This window comes from Ambystoma mexicanum, chromosome 6p (genome assembly GCF_040938575.1).
Source record: "Ambystoma mexicanum isolate Mex_15411 chromosome 6p, UKY_AmexF1_1, whole genome shotgun sequence".
Taxonomy (NCBI): domain Eukaryota; kingdom Metazoa; phylum Chordata; class Amphibia; order Caudata; family Ambystomatidae; genus Ambystoma; species Ambystoma mexicanum.
In genome coordinates this window covers 1,172,302,491-1,172,326,011 of record NC_090935.1, presented here as the reverse complement: position 1 = coordinate 1,172,326,011, position 23,521 = coordinate 1,172,302,491, and the positions used below count along the sequence as shown (strand labels likewise).

The 23,521-nt window shown below is 41.5% G+C and overlaps 1 protein-coding gene across 1 annotated transcript in view; it reads right to left on the bottom strand.

Annotated features, from left to right (window-relative positions):
* The window catches only part of LOC138510811 (transmembrane channel-like protein 1), a 534,459-nt gene that overhangs the window by 277,026 nt on the left and 233,912 nt on the right, over window positions 1-23,521 (bottom strand). The window contains exon 7 of the mRNA XM_069626507.1: window positions 18,670-18,814. Within this exon, the coding sequence (XP_069482608.1) occupies window positions 18,670-18,814 (145 nt within the window). The remainder of the gene's footprint in view (window positions 1-18,669; window positions 18,815-23,521) is intronic.

Genomic DNA, 23,521 nt, shown 5'->3' with positions numbered 1-23,521 from the left:
CACGTAGCCCGCTCCCCCAGGCCCGATCGCGTGAGGAACTTCACGCGAACCCCTGTAATACACGTAGCCCGCTCCCCCAGGCCCGATCGTGTGAATAACTTCACGCGAACCCCTGTGATGCACGTACCCTGCAAATCGCGTGTGACACTTCCCGCGCATCCCGGTATACATGCACACGTATTTTTTGTCAGCGGGTGTCCGTGTTTGTGGGTACCCCTTTGCACGTAATTTTTCCTGGAGGGCCACAGTATGGGACATTCATCATGGCAGTATATAGGTGCTATTTGTTGGCGCACCTTTTGGCGCACATTTCTTACAGCCGCAGAGACGCTACCGCCTCCTTTCTTGTGGCGGTCGTGTTTGTGCCTGTGCGCTGGTTTGAGCGTGCGCTTTTTTCCCCTATTCTATTCCATGAATACGTGTTGTAGGCGAGCGTGTGGGCGTTCCGCGCACTTGTGCCCTGTACTTCCCCCGTGACGCCCACGTTTTGGCAAGTTGTTCCCCATTCCGAGTGTTACGCCCGTGTTCCGCCTACTTTTATTGCGTGCGCCGCGCTATGTGCGAATTTCGCTGTGGCCTGTGCGATTTTCGCTGTGACCTGGCGCACGCTGTTAGATGGCCTGTGCGCCAACGTGCGCCAACGTGCGCCGCGCACTTTTTTTTCGCACATCCGCTGGTTTTCTCGCGCACGGCCTTCCATGAATCGACGTGCGCTGCTTTTCGTGCGATTTTCGCACGTTCACTGCGATTTTCGCTATTTCACTGCGAATCGCACGTTTTTGCCCACTTGCGCCGCGCTAATTATTCCATGAATCGGCCTTTTAGTCCTCCATATCTCCGCCACATATAAAAGACATGGGCCTTCATTACAACACCGGCGCTAAACCATGGCGCTATTAGCACCATGGTTGGTGCCGATGTTGTAACGAGTACGCCATGGTGAAATGGGGAAATACCGCCCCATTCCAAGGTTGGCGGGGCGTTATTTCCCCATTTCCCCATGGCCCTTCCCCATTCCCATTTTTGCCCCATAGGGCTCAATGGGAATGGGGAAGGCAGCAATTACGGTACCGCAAATTGCGCTACCGTAATAGCCTGTGTGGTCCCTTTGCGGGTCCCTACTTTAACGGCTGGTCCAGACCAGCCGTTCAGATCGGGTCCCTCAAAGGGACCTCGTAGTAAGGCGCTAATTGGTTAACAGCGCCGCAGCCTTTTACGGCGCTGTTAACCACTTAGCGCCTGGGTCGTAATGAGGCCCATGATATGATTTTGCTAGAATAGAAAAAAAGAATAGTGTTCACCTAGAAGCCACCTTGTCTTCCTATAAATTGGTTCAAGGCTCCTGCTATTTTTGTGCATTTAAGTTTGGTCTGTAGCCAGTGCGGTTTCCATGAAAGTTTGTGGTCAATTAGCACTCCTAGGTATCTATAGCATTCAACAATTTCAATCGCTGCATTTTTCACAACCACGTAAATTTATTAGAGCGTGATTGCTTTGTTGTGCCTAAAAATGACATCACCTTCGTTTTGGCAATGTTAATGATCAAACCATTACTTTCAGCAAATTGGATCAAGCAATTTAACCTATTTTGGAGGCCAACTGGTGTATAATGCAGCAAGACTAAGTCACCGGCATATCCTAACCAAGATAGCTGAATATTGCTAATCCTCACCGCGTGAACAGATAACAACACCATCTCGTTCAGACAATTCACCAAATAGAGATTAAATAGCGTGGCTGCTAGACTACAGCCTTGTTTAACTCCACATACTGTGGGGATTGCCTCGGATAGTCGGCCTTCGCCATCCAGTCGAATTCTGACCGATGTGTCAGAATATAACAACTGGATCATGTAGAGTAACCCGGGCGCAATCCCCAATTTAGTTAATTTTATCCACAGTTTCTCTCTCACGATGGTGTCGAACGCAGCTGTAAAATCAATAAATACAGCATACACAGGTAATTTTCGCACCTTCCAAGAATACACTACCGTAGACACTAGATTTAGGATATTATGAATCGTGGAGGATTTGGCACGAAAGCCTGCTTGATTGATCGGAAGGATTGTGTTCTCTGAGATCCACTCATTCAATTCTTCCAGCAATACTTTCGCAAATATTTTTGCTGGGATATCCAACATAGCAAGCAATCTGTAGTTTTTGGGGTCTTTCCACTCTCCCTTTTTATGTATTGGGAGAATGATACTATCTCTCCAGGACTCAGGAATCGTCCCATATTGACCTATCCATTGAAACAGGAGAACAAGTACTTTGCCCATTCCTAGAGGTATGTAGTTGTTCAATCAATCTTATTAAGGTCTCTTCAGTAAAGTTCCCATGCCATTGAGACTGTATTACTTTATATCCTTCACCTTCGACTGCATAAGAGCCGATGTTTTTTTTTTTACATGAATTATCCAGTCACTTTCTACAACGCTATTGATGGGGCAGCTTCTTTTTTTAGCCTCATTTATTGCCTTCCACATACCCTGATGATTGTTACTCAGGGCCTGAGCAGCAATATTCTGCCATACTTCCCTAGCCTTATCTCTTTTATGGCTAGGAAGCCACATCCCAAATAGATTTTGTGCCCATTTTATCTGTGTTGTGGCATCGTGCTTCTGGAACTATTTGTTTGTCACTCTGGTGGCCTCTGGATTTGGACCTAATTCCAGGGAAATGGTTGGGGCATTATATGCTTCCCGAAGGTGCAGCAATACCAGTTAATGGCTCTCGTCCCCCTACCTTCTCACTGTCCTGCAAAATGTGGCTGGGCTGCCCCTTGTCCCTGCTCTCATTTATAAAAGGGATGCAACAGATCATAAGAACACTGCCAAAGGGAATGGGAAGCCAATGGAGACAAATCAATGTGGCTGTGTCAGAGTCAAATTTAGTGCACCAAAGATCAGGTGAACTGCAGAGCGAGATGCAGTTTTTAATGGGGACGGTGAAAATGCAGAAGACCCATCCAGGCAGTATTTCCACCATCATGGCGGAAAAGCACTCGGGCATGCATGACAACCCAGAAATCGGACTTTGGAAGAAATATGGGATTTTAAATTAAGATTAGAGTTCAAAGTTAATTTCAGAGATTTAACAGAAGATACTAGGGTTGGGGTGATCCTAGAAAGGAGAATGGTTGAGTGCATTCTTGGATAGGTGAACTTCAACAAGAGCAATGTGTTCTTTTAGTATGAATATGTTTCAAGAAAGTTAAGACAACCAGTCATTAAGGCACAAAAGCAGTGCCTCAGGAGGTGGATGCTATCCACTGAAGACACTTACAGATAGAGCTGGGTTTTATCAGCATACTTGGTGGTGGTAGATATCAACTCTTTGTGCTAGGTGGGATTTACCAAATCCTGAACAACTGTTAAAAGGGGAACCCATGCCTGACCTTTAAAGGTCAATTTAGGTTGCTACATCAGCGGAATGGCACACAGATGACTGGGCGTTTGCACATAATGTCAGCTCTTTAAAGGTGTTGGTGAAAATAAAAGATAATGAATTAGGCACACAACACCCGAGGGGCTCGCTTGGACCCCGCTACACCCCGGCGCTTGCTGCACGTTGAACTCGGCAGCTTGGTCGCTTGTAGGGATACTCCACCAAGGGCTTGCTTCGTTCGCATCCTCACCCCTTTGGGTAATTGGAAAGTTGGACAGTATACCATCAAAGTTGGAGGAATGTGGGATGGAATGATGGCAGACCCATGTCTTTAAGGCATACAATGACCCCAATTCAAAGCATTACAGTACCTTCACTTATCACTTACACAAGTTCATCACACAACTTATTCAGTTAATGTCAGCTAATAAAACTTCAAATGCCTTAGGAATTGTAGATGTGTACAGTAAACTATCATAATTGGATTCATCTGGAATGGAATGCCACCAGACTCATATGAAATCCTACACAAAATGGTCACTTATACACAACTTCATCAGTGAATGAACTCCAGTGAATGAACTTCAAACACCTTAGGAATTGCAGTTTGGATAGTATACCATTGAAGAGGGCTAAATGTGGAACAGAATGACACCAGACCCATGTCTGTAGGATATACAATGACCCCAAGTAAAAGCGTTAAAAAAAAGGTTACACAAAATCATCGCTTATACACAACTTCATCAGTGAATAAACATCAAACACCTTAGGAATTGCAGATTTGGAAAGCATACCATTAAAGCGGCCTAAATGTGAAACGGAATGACACCAGAACCATGTCTGTAGGATATACCATGGCACTTATTTCAAGCGTTACAAAAATTGTTACATCAAAAGACAAATTTGTCACTTATGATTTTTTATTATAGGGTGGATATGCGTACTGACCCTCCTGCTGCCAAATGTCCTTCGAACCAGCAACACACCTTGGTGTGGAACGCCTCAATGGGCACTCTATGTGATTGTGAAATTGAAGGAATTGATAATTTATCACACTTTTTACTGTCTTGTAATACATACACAAATTTAAGGAGTACTTCTATTACACAACACCTTTTAAGACTTGGAATCAAATCGAGAGGGCAAGTTCTAAATGTAACTGATTCTCAGTTGAATTATGATGTGGCACATTTTATTAATGTAGCAATGCGATTGAAATGTGGTTAATTATTTAGCAACAATTTACTAAGTGGTGTTGTTTGTATTCATGTGGGAATAGGATATATCACATTTGTATGTATGTATGTGTATTTTATTTTAATGTATTATTAAAGGTAAAAGTCAAATAAAGGTGTGTGTGTGTGTGCGTGTCTGTGTGTGTGTAACAAGAACCCTGAAGAGCTCACCAAATCCTCCAGGGGTTCCAGGTAGATGTTAAAAAGTATGGGAGATATAACTGATCCTTGAAGTACTCTGCACCCATCACATAAGATGGTCAGACCTGGAGAAACACACCTAGACAAACGGTATCACGTAATAATATCCCTGGAGATAATTTTGTTGTAGGAAATATCGTCGTTATCAGTGCGCCCCCTCTCACTCTGACACATATCGCCAGATCGCCAGCCAGCCCCTATAAATCACTCTGGCACATATCGCACATGTTTATTTTTACCCCTCACACTCTGACAGTAATGCATCAAAAAAAAAGAAATCCGCCTCAGAAAATAATGTGCTTCAAATGTTTAGTTTTATCTTTCTCACACGCCGACACTTCAATGAGACAAAACCGCCTCAGAAAGTAATGCACTTCAAAACATGTTTATGTTTATTTTTCTCACACGTGAACTGGATGTGTTTCCGGCCACTTCGCAACTGCGACACGGGTAGAAACACAAATGAAAGTCCGTTTTAAAATGAAGGATCGGTGGAAATACAAGGGGAAAACTTTCTACTTAACGTGAATCTGTTGTGTAAGCAGCAAAGTTCTCTTGATTTTCAACGACATGGACATTTGCCGACTGAACTGCTGCATTGGGAAATACTGAAAATGAAAAAAATATATATATTTTTTAAATCAAATTTTTGTAAAAATAAAGGATTGCTTTTTTTAAATATGGAACTCTTGGTTTGCAACTTCATTTGAGGAACTATATCCATCGGTCCTGATTCTGTGAGTGCAGCTCAATCTCCATCGAAGCTATTGGCGGAAAAAAGATTGATTTCTACACGCTGAAGAGTCTTAACGTGGAACGTGCACCGACCACTGTGACAGCGGGGAAGCTTCACGAGGAGCACACAGACAGACTTACCAGTGACCGTATGGTCCCGTAGCAGCTCAGAGCATGGCCTTAATACAGATCACCAGGTCCCACGTTATGTGGAGAGACCGGAGTGCGAACTAGCTGGGACGCAGGACCGGCTCGCCAGAGGACGAGGGACGGCGGCCCTGAGGGTGAGTGCTTTGTGATTCTCATTGCGGGGTTAGGACAGGAAACAAACAAAAGTGCTGGTGACTGGGGCATAACACATACGCTCTTGTGATTTAAGGTTCCATAATATAAATTACAGAAACAACAATTGTGTGGACAGAATACAAAGGAGTTATTGGAGGTTCATGGATATATGAAACAGTAAGCTGTAGTGAAGATTTCACTGCCAACTACATTGGTGTTTCCTCTATTGTAAAAGAATTACATTGAGTTTACATGAGTTAAACAAAATGAGCGCCCAAGCTACACGGGAGGCCACCAGAAGAGAAATGGCTTCTACTCTATTTAATGAGACATCGACAAATGCAGTTGGTATGGTGAGGGAGAAAACGACACCCATTGTTGAAAGCAACGAAATCATGCTATTGAAAGAACATGAAAAACTCTCCAAAAAGGAAAGAAGAAAATGGTGGAAGGAACACTCACTTCAAAACTATATACACGTGAAAAGAATTCTGAGGGGTTTACGAATACTTACCACTCCCTCCTTTCAGGACCAAGATCCTGCAATGTTGGAAGAGTGGTGGGCTGCAACCAAATATTGCTCAAAGAACTTGCTGGAGATATTAGTGAAGTATGCAGGCAATGATCGGAAAACACACCCTATTGAAAATTGCAGAGGTCGAGAGTCAACTTGATAAAATCTAATTAAGTGAGGAAGGATTGAAACTTAAGAAAAATATAGAAAACAACCTGAAGAGCTTCGAGGATGAAATACAACAAAGGAAACAACGTAAATTCCTGAGGGATAAGGAGGACTATGAGAATGGTGGAGTATATACATTTGCCAGGCGCTTCGACCAAATGAGAGCCAAAACAAGAACGAATACACTACCCAACAATAGTGCAAGTAGTGGAATTTCAGGAATTTTTTAGAGGAGATGCGCTTGCTTTGTCATGACGGAAGGACCGGCAAGCAAGCAACAGAGGGAAACTCATGTGGCCTAGGAAGAGGAGGAAGACAAAAATGAGGAGAGTGCAGAGGGGCAAACAACTTGGGAAAGAATATCTCAGGGAGACAGTTTTGCTCTGGGAAGTAGAAGATGAGACCAATATGTTTGGATAAGTTCACAATATGGCTATTGTGAACTTATCCAAACATATTTTAACTGATACCAGAAACAACTTTTGAGTTTGGGACTCAATTTTTGCCCTGCCACCCACTACGATTATCCACAAACGAGAATACATTTGGATAAATGTATTCAAAACATTAAACTCATTAAATTCTTCGCTGCAAATCCAATAAAAGAAAAACAGAGTGTCAAACAAAGGGGAAAAACAGAAATGACCAAGGAAGACCTAAACACATTATCCACTCTGATGTTTTTACAGGAAGGAGGTGAAGCTACCTCCGATGTGATTGAAATCAATAGTTTTTATGTTGTTGTTTTATCCCTGTTTGAAGTGTGGGGATTTTCGGGCAGAAAGGCACGCAAATCTGTGTTTTTCACACAAATAATTCCATGAATCAGGCAGTTAATCGTATTTCTCCATTAAGTCAGCAACATTTGAAAACATGTTTCATATTTTTCATACAATTCACACAGAACAAGCCCAAAATAAAAAAGCAACTTTAACATATTCAAACTTGCTATATTTAAAAGTCTGATCATTACAATTAATTATATATAACATAGCTCCCATGCATTCCACGCCTGTGCAAAACAGAGAAACAATAGCAAATTAACAGAAAATGAACCAAATCTTTGACTCCTATTTTGCAAGCGCACTTTGTGCTTCCTCCTGCACACTTTCTTAATTTATTGAGGAGTGGGTACATTTAAACGTACCATTACCACCAGACTCCTTAATTCTGGGGATCTTATTTCAGAGATGTCTCCTTGCCTTCTTATATGTGTACATAAGTCTGTATATAAGGCTAAAGTGGGCAGCCTATGTATATTTCGGACATCTGACTCTTTTTGCATCGGACAAGCTCTTGCTTTTGGAGCTATTTTGAGGTGACTTAATGCACCAAATGTTGTTATATCCCATCCCTATCCAAATGGACAGTGCCTTACAACCGCCCAAACCACAAGTATCTTTCTTCACCTGGTGAGGCTACAATCGCACTTGCATGGAAATTCACTTTATGATTAGCAGAAAATTCCAGTATCCCAGTTATTAAAAAATAAGGAACATTAACTGGTCTGACACTTTCAAATTGAACACCCCAAATTCAGCTCACAAGGCTGGTGTATCTGCAGGGAGACCTGCTATTTGGCACAAGAATGTATTTTGCAACCCCTCCAGGAAATGACAGTTCTAACCACCCTATATTTTGCGGCCTTAAAATCATGGAGCAGACCTTTGTCTTATACCTCCAGACACTTCTCCAATCAGAATGCCGCAAACTTGAAATAACAACATAAAAAGCCATTTTATCATTAATGATGACTTTCCAGCTATCTTCTTAAAATGACTGACGTAAGCACTGCTCTTTCAGAAGAGTAGGCTCAAATAAAAATGAGACTGCCCTCTCATCTCTACATTCATTTAAAAACTAGCTACAAGGTTTTATCCTTTGCCTGAACACCATCATTTATGATTTTATTATGTTTAATTTCAAACTGTAATTCCCCAAATAGTAACTTGTGTTTAGCAGGCCCTGTTGGAGACCTGCTGGGGGCAAGTCCAAAATTGCTGTGTCTTCTGTATAAGGAAGCATGCTATAAAATGAACCCTTCAGGTGGAGGGTGGATTAACTTTCCTAAGAGAAGTACTAGAATCAACATCCAAAAGGAATACATTGGGACCAACTTACATCCCTGCTTGTCAACTTTATTGGTGTTGGAAAACAATGTATAATTCCGCAATCTTGTATATTGGACAGATGCTGAGATGTCTGCATATCACGTTGGCTAAGACTTAAAAAAACATTAGTGACCTGTAAGAATGTAGAAGTAGGACTCGGACACAGTGGGCTCATGTTGATTGACATATACTTTTATTGAAAGTAAAAGGGTGGGGGACAGGGGAAACGCCTGCCTTTCCATAAAGCCAAGAGGGGTTTCCCTTCCTCAACCAAAACTAAGGAAACTGTCAGGATGTCTTGTCTAAAGTAAATAGTCCACTGCCACTAGTCAGAAGTCGATTTCCATCCCTCACACGATTGACTAACCTATAAAATACAAAAGGTCTTAAATCAGAAGAATAGGTTGTTGATCCAATCAAAGAGTTCCAAATAACAAAGGTTCCAAACCAAAAGTTCTTAAATGTAAAACAAAGTTCCATAAAGTTCTTAGATATTTTTCTGTTGCACACACTTCTCAACAACCAGGGGCAACGACTCCCTTGTCCTAGTTCCTTCTCTTGTAGGTCCCAGATCTCTGCTTCTTTCTCTTTCCACTTGGGCAACTTGGTTCACTTCCCTGCCAAGTATGGTCCTCAGTAAATTACTCTCTGGTTTCCCTTCTTCTCATGGGATTAGGCCACAGACCCCTCTTTATGTTCAAGAACTGGGAGCTCTCTTCCAGAGGAATATGACTTGTGTGGTTCTCTTGTAGTGGGTCCCAGACACCTCTTCTTTGTGTGTGGGTACTTGGAGCCCTTGCCTCTTCCCAAGTACCGCCACAAGGAAGAAGACTCATGTGCTTTTGTTTAGTGGGTTCCAGACTCTTAAGGTTCTCTTGTTAGGGGACAGACATGGTTCACATGCCTGCCAGGTACTGTGACTATTAAGATGCTGACTGCACCGTCTTAGTTTCCCACCAGCCAGCCAGAGTGCTCCCCCTTTGTAGTGGGCTCTGCTGCTGTCAATCGTTCCCAGGGCAGTGTGGTCTTCCTTTCACGCGCTTCCCTGTCTGCAGGCACACCGAGAGCTTCTCTCTGCCACCTCGCCTTCTGGTCCTTCCACTGTTGACTGGCCCTCGTCCTTCCAGCTCCCCTCTTGGCATCCTGGTGTGCTTCCTTGCACCTTCCTGCACCCTGCTGGCTCCTGCAGCTCCTTCATGGAGGACTAAACAACTTCTTCCTGAGTCCCTCTTCTTTTTCTACTCTGCATTGGCCATTGAGCAGCCAGCAACAACTAGACTGCTCATTGTGGTTCTTAGGAGTACTCTTCATGCCTCCCCTCCTCCTCTTCATCCCAGTACTTATTCCAAGTTGTCTAGAATGCTCATGTTGGTTATGCGGAACACTCTACCTTCCTCCATGCATCTTCTTTGTCTCAGTGGTTGTCAATAGCATATCTTTCAACTCTTCCCTATTCTTCCCCATCTCAGTAGGTCTACCCTTGGGTCGGTTGTGCTCTTCATAGTCCCAGTACTTATCTAGGGAAATGGCAGGGAGACTATAGCTCATGAGCCTATTAGAGAAGGTGTTGTTTTTAGGGTTATAGGAACAGGGGGGGTCTAGGGTCTGGTGATTGGCAAGGATATTGCGTTCTCAGGGTAGGGATGTTCTTAGTCCCATGAGGGGTTTCATCTCTCATGTGATCCTCTCCCTGTGCACCACCCTCAGGGGAACTATTGTACCAATTACGTACCACCGTGGCCCCATGACAATGGTCTCCCCCATAGGGGAGAAGGGACAGCATCCACAGATTTGTCACAGACTCCACTAAAATGAAAATTATGCCACATTATGTTTCTATCAATCAAATACTGACGAAATCCACTCTGGAGTGCTATGGACTCCATAATTGGGGACTAACACCACCAAACCACCACTTGGAATCTGGCAGTGATACCGCTGGACCAAGTGGTAGTAACGGTACCATTGAGATGCCACCAAACTTGTAATGAGCCCCAATGTCCAGTAAGGGAATTGGCCTGTAACCGTGAGGGGCTGGTGGTCCAAGAAATACTTGTTCAAGGGGATGGCATAATGCCCGTCTTGACAACAGCAATAAACATAAAATGATTTGGTGTCCTTCAAAAAAGCTCCCATTGTCTCTCAAATTCTTTTTTTGTCTCAAGGCAATTTTTTATGCCATTTTGAAACTATAAATCTGACCAGCACTGTACACACCCCTCATTAAATCATGGTTCAGTTTTCTTTTCGAGATTCTACATTCTGCATCGAACCATGGTGCATCCCTTTCTATAACCTGGAACTCCTGAACTTGGGGGCACGGTTTGCCAATAGCTCTGTCCTGGATAGTTTCTCCTACAGACTCAAACAAACTGACGCTTTCCTTTGTGGCCTCTGAACTGTTCAACAGTTTTAAGAGAATATCTTAATTTCTTGTGAATTAGTAATACTTCCCAATGCCTCGTTTTCAAGCGTAGGCATCGCCACCCAGCCTCTCTGGCTGTCAGATATCCTCTTCGTGGTGCCTACACTGGCCATTGGAAAATTAACTCAAGAGGATTTGTTTACTCTTTGATCAATAAGAAATGTAACATTTCATAATATTCCTGAAAAAATAAACATCCACAATACAGTCATCAATGACTGTGGAACAGTATTGCTGATCTTGCATGCTTAGGAATGCGCCATTTGCCATTAAAGATCCCATAAAATCCTAGGCAGAATCTCAGTAGACCTGCAAAATCAGTGCTCCGTTTGTGGCCATTTTTACTGTCCATACATTTGCACACATATTTTGTTCGGGAACCTGAATCCCCTGTTAATGTTTATTTACTCCTACTCTATTTTTGAACAGCGGACTGGTCCTATATGTCTAAAAATGTACTACTGACCCCTCAATTTCCTCAACATTTCTTGTAAACAACCACTTAATGTCAAATGAAGTTACAGGCCTTGCACATTTCCATGACTAGAATAACACATGGTCTAGATAACTATTAAGTACTGCAAATTAAATGTTCTATACGCAGTTTTAACTTTGTTACATTTCTAATTTGTGTTGCAATCATTTGTCCGCCAGCTGTGCACCGATATGTTCCGTCAAAAAATGGATATTGCTCATCATTTAATTTGAAATGCCAATTTTGCTCATTGCGCACAAAAAGTTGGCGACCCCTGCATTAAGGCATAGACCTAGTATAGCTAGAATCAGTAATAGGTGTTTGGGGGAACTTCAACTCTAACTATACTTGCCCAGACAAGATGGTTAAATTAGCCCATTACTTTGTCATTAAAATAAGGGATGTATGAAGGATTTGGCCTGAAATTATGTCTTTTGAAAGAGCACTGCTTGAAGAAGGATGGATTGTACTTTTGGAATCAAGCCTTGTTCATACCAAGTCGAGTGCCATGACTTTGCAAATGAAGATCTTCCAGGAGTCTAGTCATTATTAGAGATATCACAGAGGACTTTTCCTGTCCTCGAAATATGGATTTCTCTGGTTTATGCATTTTTCCTGTGGTTGTGATCAACTTGAATTTTCCCAACTGTTGGAAAATTCAAGTACGTAGAGGTTATGCCAGACCCTTACCATATGCTCTCCACAAACCATATTTACAAAAAAGGTTAGCGCAACATATAAGTGTACATCATACTATTGAGCACATTTTGTTTTTGAAGAGCGGAATCCTTGCACAGCAACTCAGCAGCATGCAAGGAGCGAAGACCATATTTCTTTAGAGACAACTTTAAGTTCACCAATCCTTATTCTAGACTAGCCAGGACACAAGAATAAAAAATGCTGTACGCCTTCTACCAAAGTTGGGCATAATGGGCAGTAAGTGTCTCCTGTTTTATACCAAATAACAATTACCGGGGCTAATAGTCGAGTATTAAATCTGAGCTTCATATACAAGGCACGTGCCAATGGGTTCTCAATATCCAACAAATTACTTTCAAACCCCACACAGTTTTATGCAACAGGAAACTCCATCCTGCTGCCAGCTTAAGGCAGTCAGACAATCGTAGAGTGGCAATTTAGTCCCATAATGTTCTCCTAATAAGTTCTTGCCATTCCCAGCTACATCCCATGGCATGAACTAAATACGTCCTAAATCCAAGGAAAGAAGTAAGCATCTAACATGGACCAACCAGTGTAATTAGTGTGCCCCCTCACAACCCATTAGATACTCATTAGCCTCTCAATAGCACACTAATTCATCTTTCTGCCAGATTTTGACCCAAAACAATAAAGGCTTTATCAGTACAATATCCCCAATGCACCTGAAATCTAATTGTATGCAGATCAGGTTTTTTAGAGTACTCTTCAGGACCAAAATATTTTTTTTCAGAAATGTGTTTTCAACTATGGTCAGCTTCCCCAGTTTACAAAAGCCCCACAATTCTGCCCCATAGCAAGCAGCACCCGCCGCTTGTGCTCTATATAAATCAAGAGCAGGATAAACAGCATTTTTACCAAACTTCCTGGCAAAGTTATCAACCACTGCACATGTTCGCGCCAGAGAGAGCTGTGATTTCTCCACATGCTTATCCCAGCTCCCACTACTCACAAACAGGAAGCCGAGATAGAAAAACTAGAAACCTCCTCAAGCACACATCCCCCAATTGAGACACTCAACTTAGTGGATTTACCCAACTTCTTCCCACAGTACATCACTTTTGTTTTGCTGGTGTTTACCCTTAGACACTGCCTGTCACACAGCAGTCTGTAAATGCTCAGACTAATTACTTCAAAACCCTTGGAGATCTTGCGATAAGCACTGCATCGTCAGCATACAACAGAATACTGACCCTCTCGCCTTCTAACTTGTGTGCATCAGCTATTATATATGAACATCCAAGGTTGCAACAGCACATTTTCCTATATTCACTTCAAGCTACTTTGTAGTTTGGGTTACTCCAAAATGTTACTAATTGTCAAAACTAGGTTTCAATGGCTTCTTGTATGCAGTTTGTTCCTTGTTAGTGTGGGTTTCTCTGGTATTTAAAATGTAAACATTGCAAATAGAGGTCTACCATATACCACCATTGTGAAGCAATAGATGCTGCACAAATTGCATGAAGGTGAAGTAACATAAACCCAACACCTACATCTAGATAAATTAACAGATATCAAGTGCAACAATTAAAACAAGCATCTTATACTGAAAATCTCATGTCTCAATAGTTGTTTTTTTGGTTTTCAACTCATTAGACTTGTTGCAGCACAGGCTATAAAAATGTGTGGTCGGTGGTCAATAGTATTCCAAGGAGGAACGGGAGAGAGGAGTGTTTATCCATGACTGACTGCATTTACAGTATCTTCTTTTAGCTCATTGAAAGGGTAACCCTCCTAGTGATGGATCATGAGAATCCATTTCCCTATTCAATCCATCATTATTGATTTGCCATTATTATCAACAGTCCACTGATAAACATGAGACTGCAGGGACAGTAGTATATTGTAGAATGATGCCCTGGCAGGCCATCTGGGGCAAATGGCTCAACCTGATTTTTCTGGGTATTGTGGCCAGCTTTGGTCTTTGGCATGTCAGGGCAGTTTCTCACGTAATTAGGAATCTCGCCATTACCATGTGGGGGTGTTAGGATGAGAGTTGTGCCGTTGTGGTGCAACATTATACCTTTTCCTTATCACTCGTTGTGGCTTTTTCCATATTCCAAGTAGCTAACTCCCCATATTTAAAAGGAACGTCTATAACAAGATGTTTGCACATGTTTTCTAAAAATTCACGATGGCATTTTTGAATATTTGTTTGTGCTGCTTCCATCCAGCATGGTCATACAGGTGCACACAGTCATCATCTTGCAAGTATTTAAGAGGGTATTGTCGGAAAGGAGGTGGGTTGTCACTCTTCCATCTTCTGAGTGATGCTTTTTACTGTGCCACAGCACGCAGAAAAATGTCTGCCCTCTTTTAATTCCATTCCCTTTTGACAATATTCTGTACATCACGTTGCCCAGACCTTTGGGGTCATTGTTGGAAGTCACAAATATCTATCATCTAAATAACTTCAATTGCCACCTCTTCCTGCTACGCTTTCTCTGCATGCCTATGGTCTCTCCTCATTTCTCTTTAAACTCCTAAGAGAGCATAGCAGGCCATGGAAGCCACTTAATTGGTTCTCCGCAATAGCTCTTTTTAGTCCTGTCAAACTTAATCACCCATCTGAACCTTTTTTTCCTTATCTGTATGCTTTAATTCATCAACATTGATGCATCAGGATGGCTTTCGTGGTAGTTTAGTCTAAACCCTACTCTGAAAAAAAACAAGAAAAAACGATGCTACCCATGATGTCTTACATAAATATAATTAAGGTCTATCATAAGCACTCTGTGTTTTATAATCCTACCCAGGGGTCTCCATCGTTTGACCTGGTCAGGGATCAAACAAGATATCTATAATGAAAACAGCAAATCTCCTGCTGTGCGATGGGACGTATTTCTTGTTTTGTTGTGCAACCACCTTATTTCGTCAAATACATTCAGTATCCTTTGAATTGCTCAAAAACTGAATGCATGTATTTTTGCACTCATTTAATGCCTTAAGTTTCAGCAGTGTAATTCCACATTGTCGGCCACAGGGGCTCGCCTGGAATGTCTGGCATAAATGTAGTCCTCAGTCCAGAATCCAGAATCCTATTCTAACATTATTTCTTTCCTTACCTCTAAAAAGGAACATTCAAAAACAGGCCAGAAATATTTTGGGACATTGCCCAATGAAAGGGATGGCTGATGGCTTCTGAACCCCCACCCTTTTTGTCTTTTTTTCATAGGCCCTTCTCTGGGGCTAGTCTCTTTCTTACTTCCCACTTTGTGACTTCTCTACTCTCTCCCCACTCTGTGGTTTCTCTGTGCCTTAGTCCCCACTCTGGGGCTCCTCTGATCCTTCCCTCATCCAGGGTTCCTCGCACTCTTGCTTCCCACTCAGGGACTATTCAAGCACCTACCCATGCTGGGGGTCTTCTCTCAGTATCTTCATCCCCAATCCGGGACACTTCTCTACCATCTGGGGTGGCTTTCTCTCTTGCTCCCAACTCTGGGGCTTCTCTGTTCTTTCCTCGCTCTATTGCTCTTTTCCCCCGGTCTGGGTTTTCTTCATCTCTTGTTCCCCTCTCTGGGGCTTCTCTGTTCTTTCTCTGCTCTGGGTTTGGTCTGTTACTCTTTCTCTCTTGCCATGCCGACCACCTCTCATTCCGCTGAAGCTACTGCATACCTGTTACCGGTGACCGATGCTCCCTTGGAAGGCATGTGTAGTCCATCCAGATCTTCTCTTGCTGCAGAGTCACTTATACGATTCATCAACTGGACTCTGCATATGGTGGTGAGGACTCGTCTTTCCCACTTGCTCAACACAGAGCTCTCTGCGCGGCTTCTCTCAAAGCGTTGCCTTGGCTTAGCAAGGTACTGTCATTCTTGTGGCCACACCAGACAGTCCCTGCTACTCGTCAGTGGCATCTGGCTGCACTCATGTAGTACATGCTGCCAGCCGGAATGCAGCATCTGGCGTTCTCTGTCTCCCATTGGCCACACATCCTCAGTGCGCTGTGGCGAAATTGAACTCTACAGGCTTCGCAGACTCTCCATCCTGATTTGCTCCTTCAATGATGCTCTATAGGATGATCTCTTCATCTCTGTTGTCTTCTGGGAGTACTGGCTACGGGGTGGGTCAGATCCTGAGTCACTCATTTGAAAAGGAGTTAGAGGATTCTCATACACTTTAGCTCCTGTATAGCCCACAAAGGTGTTAGTGTCTGAAGATTGGAATGGTGACTTAAATCCCTCTCTGGGGTTTTCCTGTTCCCTAAGGGAGAGTCACATCTAGAGGGGCCCTGCTTACCCTATACCCTAGGGAGTGTTAAGCATAGTGGGCCTTTGGGCAGAGGTGACATACTCCCTGGATCCAGTGCACTGGTTTAAAGCAAACAATCTCTGTATACATTGCTTAACCTACAAAAGCAAGGTATCAATTACATTGCCCTGTTCCATGAAAAAAAAAAATTCCTGCCACCCGCAATCTCAACACTGCCTGACTACCCTCCAAATGTCTATTTCCCCCCTCCAAATTCGAATCCTACCTCTCAACTGAAACACTTCAGACCTGAACCATAGGATTACCAGATTCTAAACAACACCTGTGCAACCACCTTCTCTATGAAGTTAATCATTAGATGCAATGCGTGATAGTGCCATTTACAATGTGGATGCCTTCTGGGTTGCTATGTACAGGCTGTTATTTTATGTATTGGCTACTTCACTCGCTTGTTGTCTACCTCCAACAATATCATGGATAAGGTTGTCTCCACTGTGTGATCTAATACAATGATTTAGTAATTTATGAAGAGCAATCCTGTTCCAAAATAGCACAAATGAAATACTTGTGAATAGCTACTTCATAAAAACACCAGCAATATAGCCTTATAGACTGAGGGAGTGGTTGTTATCACGGGATAATGCCTTGTCACCAAATTATTTCCCGAAGCAAATCTGAGGGCCATAAATTCAGGGAAGGGTCCTTATCTCAAGCCATAATCACCCTGCCGAGGTCTGTACGAATATTAGCACATGATGGAAGCAGCAATACGTATTTTGGAGTTTTTGTGCTGAAGTAAAAAAAATGGTGCTTTAAGAGTTTAAGAGTGAGTAAAGTAAATAGACTGAGTTAGTAAATTAAAGGTGTTTTTTTTTCTATGTAAGTAACATGGTTGTCTTTGAATTAGGCCTTTTAATTGCCACTCAGTTGAACTGGAACAAGTTTAACATGACCATGCATCAGGTGTTATGTAAAAGTAAATAGTTTTCTCTATAAGAAACTGACAGATTGACAACTATTTTGTGTGTTAATTAGCACATTGTATCAAAAAGAGGTGCTACCAGAGAGGAAGTGATTTTCGAGACAAAATATTGCCTAGAAATTGCATTGTTGTTTTACTATGTGCTTCTGAAAACAGAATGTTCAGGATCCATCCAATACCAGTAGCTATTGGCAGCTCTGAAAGCCCTTCATTGGCTCCCAGTGGATGCAAGGATTACATTCAAAACCCTCTGCATTGTCCACAAGGCTTTCTGGGCCTGGGGTCCAAAATACCTTCAACTATCCCTCCGTAAGTACCCCCCTCTCGAGCTCTTCGCTCCTCTACCTCTAACTCCCTCAGGATCAGTCTTTTTTCAAAGAAACGAGCTGGGAGTAGATCTCTGTCTTTGGCTGGCGCATCCCTTTGGAACAGCCTCCCTGCCACTCTGAAACTTGAGGAGAACCGTCTCCTGTTCCGGAAGCACCTCAAGACCATCCTCTGTGCTTCTGCCTTCACCCCCCACCCGTCTCCCCTGTTGATCTGTTTCTTTCTCAGCACCGTGCACCTGGCCACCCTCTGTCCTCTGGGCCTAGGTACCTGCTCATCCTGCCACCCTCCTGCACTGCCCCTGTGCCACCCCTTGCACTGCGGTCTGTATCCGAACCCATGCAGTCCCCCAGCCCCTTACTTTTCTTTCTGCACTCATCAGACATACCCTGTCTGCTGCCTTAAACACATCACTTGCCACTTGCTGGCTGCACTAACATCGTTTATTGCCTTTATTATTTATTTACTTTTATTTATTTAATATTATTTATCTGTTTCTACCGCTCCACTCTTTCCACTTCTCCCTCTTTCCCTTTCCCATGCACTTGCGCGTTCCCATTGTCACTGGGCCTAGTAAGAACGTTGTTTTGTTCTCCCTTGTTCCCTTCCCTTGCCTTTTCGCTCTCTGAAACAGCAGTGTACGAGTGCAACATAAATAAAATATCATATCATAACACCCTAAAACATGACAATGCACTGGAAGAGTACACTGTATCTGTGAACTGAGAACAAATACAAACATTTGTTGGGACTCATGAACATCAGTTTGGTTGTTTCAACTGTGTGAAATAATGTCAAAACTCAGTTGATAAGCTACAAATAAGCACAAGACTAAAAGAGTGTTCACCTGTTAGTGTGGAAGCTCACTAGCAGAAAGGCATTGCATATATGCTCACCTTAAAGCTAGTTGTGATGGAGGCAAACTTGTTGTCAGCCGTTTCTGGGTTGCCAATCAAAAAATCCCAACTTGTGTACATTTTCCAGCTGAAATTGAAACTGTTGTCGTCTCCGCCACCTTCATCGTTTGCATTCTTTGCCATCCTAGACAACAAGGAATAAACAGGAAGACCCAAAACGTACAAATTCTGTCAATTAGTGGCTGTTTTATTGGATTTGGTGTGGAGGATATCATAAACGTAGCAAATGAATAGCAAGACAAAGCAAATAGGCCTACAACGTATGCATGCAATACGCATCGTTTGTTGCCTTATGATTGGGTTGGGGTTGCAAGGTGAACAATGAGGGGTTTGTGTGTGAATCCACTCGCCTTTGTATCCCTAATATGTGTGTGGGGTACCAGGATGGCTCCCAAAGTGCATCCTCACTAATTTGTGGCAATATAAGAGAGCATGATATACAATGAAAAGGAATGAACACCTCAAAACACATAAGCCATTATATATAAACAGGCTTGTCCTAGAAATTCTAAGAGAAGAAAAACATACTCTTCTTGTCATTGGGGGACATGGATATTAAGAGTGATACTGATCAGAAATACCGTACAAGGGTATTAAATAGCTCTGCCATCACCTAGAGGGATACCCCAGCTGAGTACTCTCTGATGAGATCTTTGGGAAATCTGCATTCCACAGATGTATACCCAGTGAATCGACACACCCTTCCTTTATATCGAGGTTGGTAAAAGGAGGACCATTAAGTTGATCAATAGTAAAACTTGATATTTCTCAGCACCAGGAGACTCCTTAGTGGAATGCACTTTACAAAGAAACATGTATTATTATCTTGTCAGAGACTGTGACAGTATTGTGCCTATGAATATAACCGCCATTGTGCTAAATAACACATAGACCATTTTGTGATGGACTCCACACATCATTTTCTGCACAATACTATGCTGTTTGTAATGTTAAAAGTGAACTATTTGAATTCGTGCATATTATATAGAGCAACATTAGGGAGCAGTGGAATGTTGTACATGGGTGGGTTAATCAGATCATGTCCATAGTTAAGAATGTGAAACCAATTTGGGATTGTGCACATCTAGATGCGGGTAAAGGAGGGGACATTTGTTGCAGGTCTGGTGTTTTGGAATGCCAAACGAGATGTTCTTATTTGGTAGGAGACATTTTTGAGCTAGAAATTGTGTAATATCTTTGCTGCTTAAGGCATTTTTAGCCAAGAACACCAAATATTCAAAGCCTGTGGTTAACCTGAACATGTGTATGTTTTGGTACCATCAAAAAGGATTTCAGAAAGTTCCTAAACAGCGTCTACCTTTATTCAAAGGGACTTACTTCTCTAAAAGCCTTGGCATTAAAAAAGAGAGGAGAATTGTTTTTTTAAAATCTGGACTTGTCCCTAAATGCCCATTGTTAGCCTTAATTGGGACTACGTATAGAAAAGAGTTACCTTCAATGGGAGGTCCCTTTACAAAATTGAATAATGAGCTTTTCGAGAGTTTAAAATGGTTCCCTGACTTTAATCAGGGAAAGAGCTTCGACACACAAAAGGGAGCCTTTGCAAGAAGATTGGAAAGATGAGACTGGCTAAACAATTACGGTCATTTATCCAAACTCCATGGTTATGCCCCATTTTCTGCAGTTACGCATTCCTATAAGAATCCCCAGCCTTACATTTTGCAGTGCCCAGACCCTGTGGTGCCTAGGTTGTGCCTTTTGATGCGCAAAAATCGGCTTCCGCTGCGCACATCCCATGGAGCTAAATGGAAGTTATCTAGTGAGTTAAGGTTTTGCAGAATATGCCAGTCACCAGAAAAGAAAGAGACTGTTATGCACATGTTTGCCAAGTGCCCTATACTGGGCGCACTGTATATGACAACTTTAGGCATTTTGGTATACAATTACAATTCCTTCAAATCACAAGAGTTTTGGTATTATTGCCTTAACACAAACTCAGTATCAACTCATATTGCACTTACCACATTTGGTTACATGTAAAAAAGTATTATTTTTAGGGTTGGAGGGACATCGTAGGTGTTTACAGTTTTAAACTATTGATATTGTGTACAATTGTCTTTTTAGATTTAAGTGTGTTTTTATGGATTCATATCTATGTATGTTGATGTTGTGTCTAAGAAAATAATGACAGTATGCAAGTATGCAGTATAAATGATGAAATGTAAATACAATTAATTCATTTCTTATATACATATGTATATGTATTGTATTTACTTATTTAGACTATATCACATTAAATATATAAACAAATAAACAAATGTAGTTTTGTTCATTTCTGTCTTTCAGTATGCAAACATTGACAGACAAAATTACATAAGTTAATGTTGCTTTTAACTATTTTATTCCATATCTTTATCTAAATGTTATAGTCAAATATATACATTTTATAGATAAGCATGTGACTTAGAGATATAAAGATTTCATAAAACTGACTAGAAATGTCAAGTAACATACAATAACTGAACTAATACATTATCATTGACTCTGCACAGCCACAAATCATTAAAGATATATTTAGTCAAATAAGTGCAAAGCTCTCAAGATGTTAGTAAAAATATCAGATTTGCACTTTGTTAAGGCATGTTTTCTCACATATTTTCTTTACTTTTGTTTGAGGATTAGTGTGAATCGGATGAGGTGCATTTTCAATAGTCCACTTATAGGTAAATAGTGTGTCATACAGTATTGTATCAATGTTCTTAGAGAGAGATGTACCCAATAATTGCATGAATCTGAGGAGGACTGTCTCTAGTTAATTCATGTTAAAGTATACATTCATGTTTTAGCTAGCGCGCACAGCACATAAAGTCATACTTGCCGGCCCTTGTTATTCAATGGCGCGACACGCAACACGCTAGCATGTGTTGTCATAACCTATATAAACATGTTTTCAAAAATGGCAACTGTGGCAAAAGCATCCAGTGCACAGTTAGGTGGATCCTGGAATAATGTGGGTATCAGTACTGACCCGTACAGGATTAGGTGAGCTTGTGTGGAAAGACAAATAGGTAGTTACAATTTTATATTTGGTATGATAATTAGAAATACTATTTATAAATCAAATGATTTCATCCTACGGTGTGGACAACCAATTAGATGAATTATCAAAATATTTACGAAGCTTTATTATTGCATGGTAAGAAATTCTACAATTATGTATATTCACTAACTACCCGTATCAAGTAAAAACATTATAATAACTAAGGGGACACTTGTCATTATAGGTTACACCTTGTTACCTTAAAAGATTACCTTAAAAGAGACTCAAATTAATGCAGAGTGCACCTATCTCTAACAGGTGAGAATATATTTCCATCAACTAATATTTGAGTCTTGCTAACAGACACCCAGTACTCATCAAATTCTATTTACCAATCCAAGGAGAAATACCTGATGTAATCATACCCGAGTATATTTTCTGGTAACAAATTCATTGAAAGTGGACCACTAGACATATCATGGGGATGGGACATTCACTCTAACAAGGTGCGTGTGTAATCAGAGATGACTGTCAATGAACAAATATATGCCTTACTGATCACCGACTTCCAGTGAACTAAATGATTAGTAGACATGACTAAAGGAAAATACGGGATCATTTGGCAGGTTTAGCAAAATGGAGACTTACCTCACTGGCATGCTTTGCATGAGAAGCATATTGATTATCAGCATGGTGTGACCACACTTTATACGAACAATGATACTATGAGGTACAGATACTACAGATACATGAGCTAAATCTCAGCAATATAGGTGGCTACCAGCACAATAAAACATAAATGGTGACGGAATATCAATGTCCTTTACTAAAAATGCTATCCTCCTAAACCTAATCCTCATTTTCACAAAATTATTATTCTCTATGTTCTCCCTATCTGCAGGCAAATTTGCTTTTTTCTAATTAGGCAACAATTAACCCAGCATTAACAAAGACCTAAAAGGTCGAAACACGTGCTGGCGTGAGGGCCTTGTTATGATATAACATTTAGCCGTAAGGGCAATGCTAAACTATAACAATTATGGGTTACCCAGTGCCATGTGTGAAAAACTAGATTGTTATGGGAGGATTATTGTGAAGCATAGGAGCTTGTGATTGCTATTGTGCGTATAACTGAAGAGTGCGCTTTATGAGGATAACAAAGTATCAACAGGGTTTGAACGTATTTTGTCACGATGGACAGTGCAACACATTTAAAACGGTGTTATTAAGACTGCAATTATAACTGTGTATGAACACACAAAGTGCTTTTTAGGAGTGAGTATATGATCTCATGTCGGACATTGTGCAATATTTCAGACCATGATTGTTACTGTAACCCAGTTATGGGAACTTTGTGAATTTGAGAACTTTGTGAATTAAACCAAGTACAATATTAGAGCCCCCAAGACTGTAATATTAGGACTCGTGCAGAGGGTGTAAACCAAGACCAAGTAATGTGTGCATGGTGTAAGGTGTGGCAGAGAACCATGTGTCAGAGTCTGCCTGACACCCTGGACTTTTACAAATCCTATGTGAAGATTAATATATCTAGGGCCTGATTCACAGAACATTTTCCTTTGGGATTGCGCCATTATAAAACTCTTCCATGAATAAGGCCCCCAATCTTTGTCCGCTAACTCTGGCATTTCATCTGTCATTTTTTAAAAAAATAATGTGCTGGGAATTTACAAAGCAAAACATATGAATGTATACTAAGAAAAGTACTAAAAGCTGTTCATTGACTTGGGTGCATTTTTCAATATGGCGGTATGATTGCTTGGGTCAGATTTCCCGAGTGCTATGACCTTACTGAACGCAGGAATGCTGGAT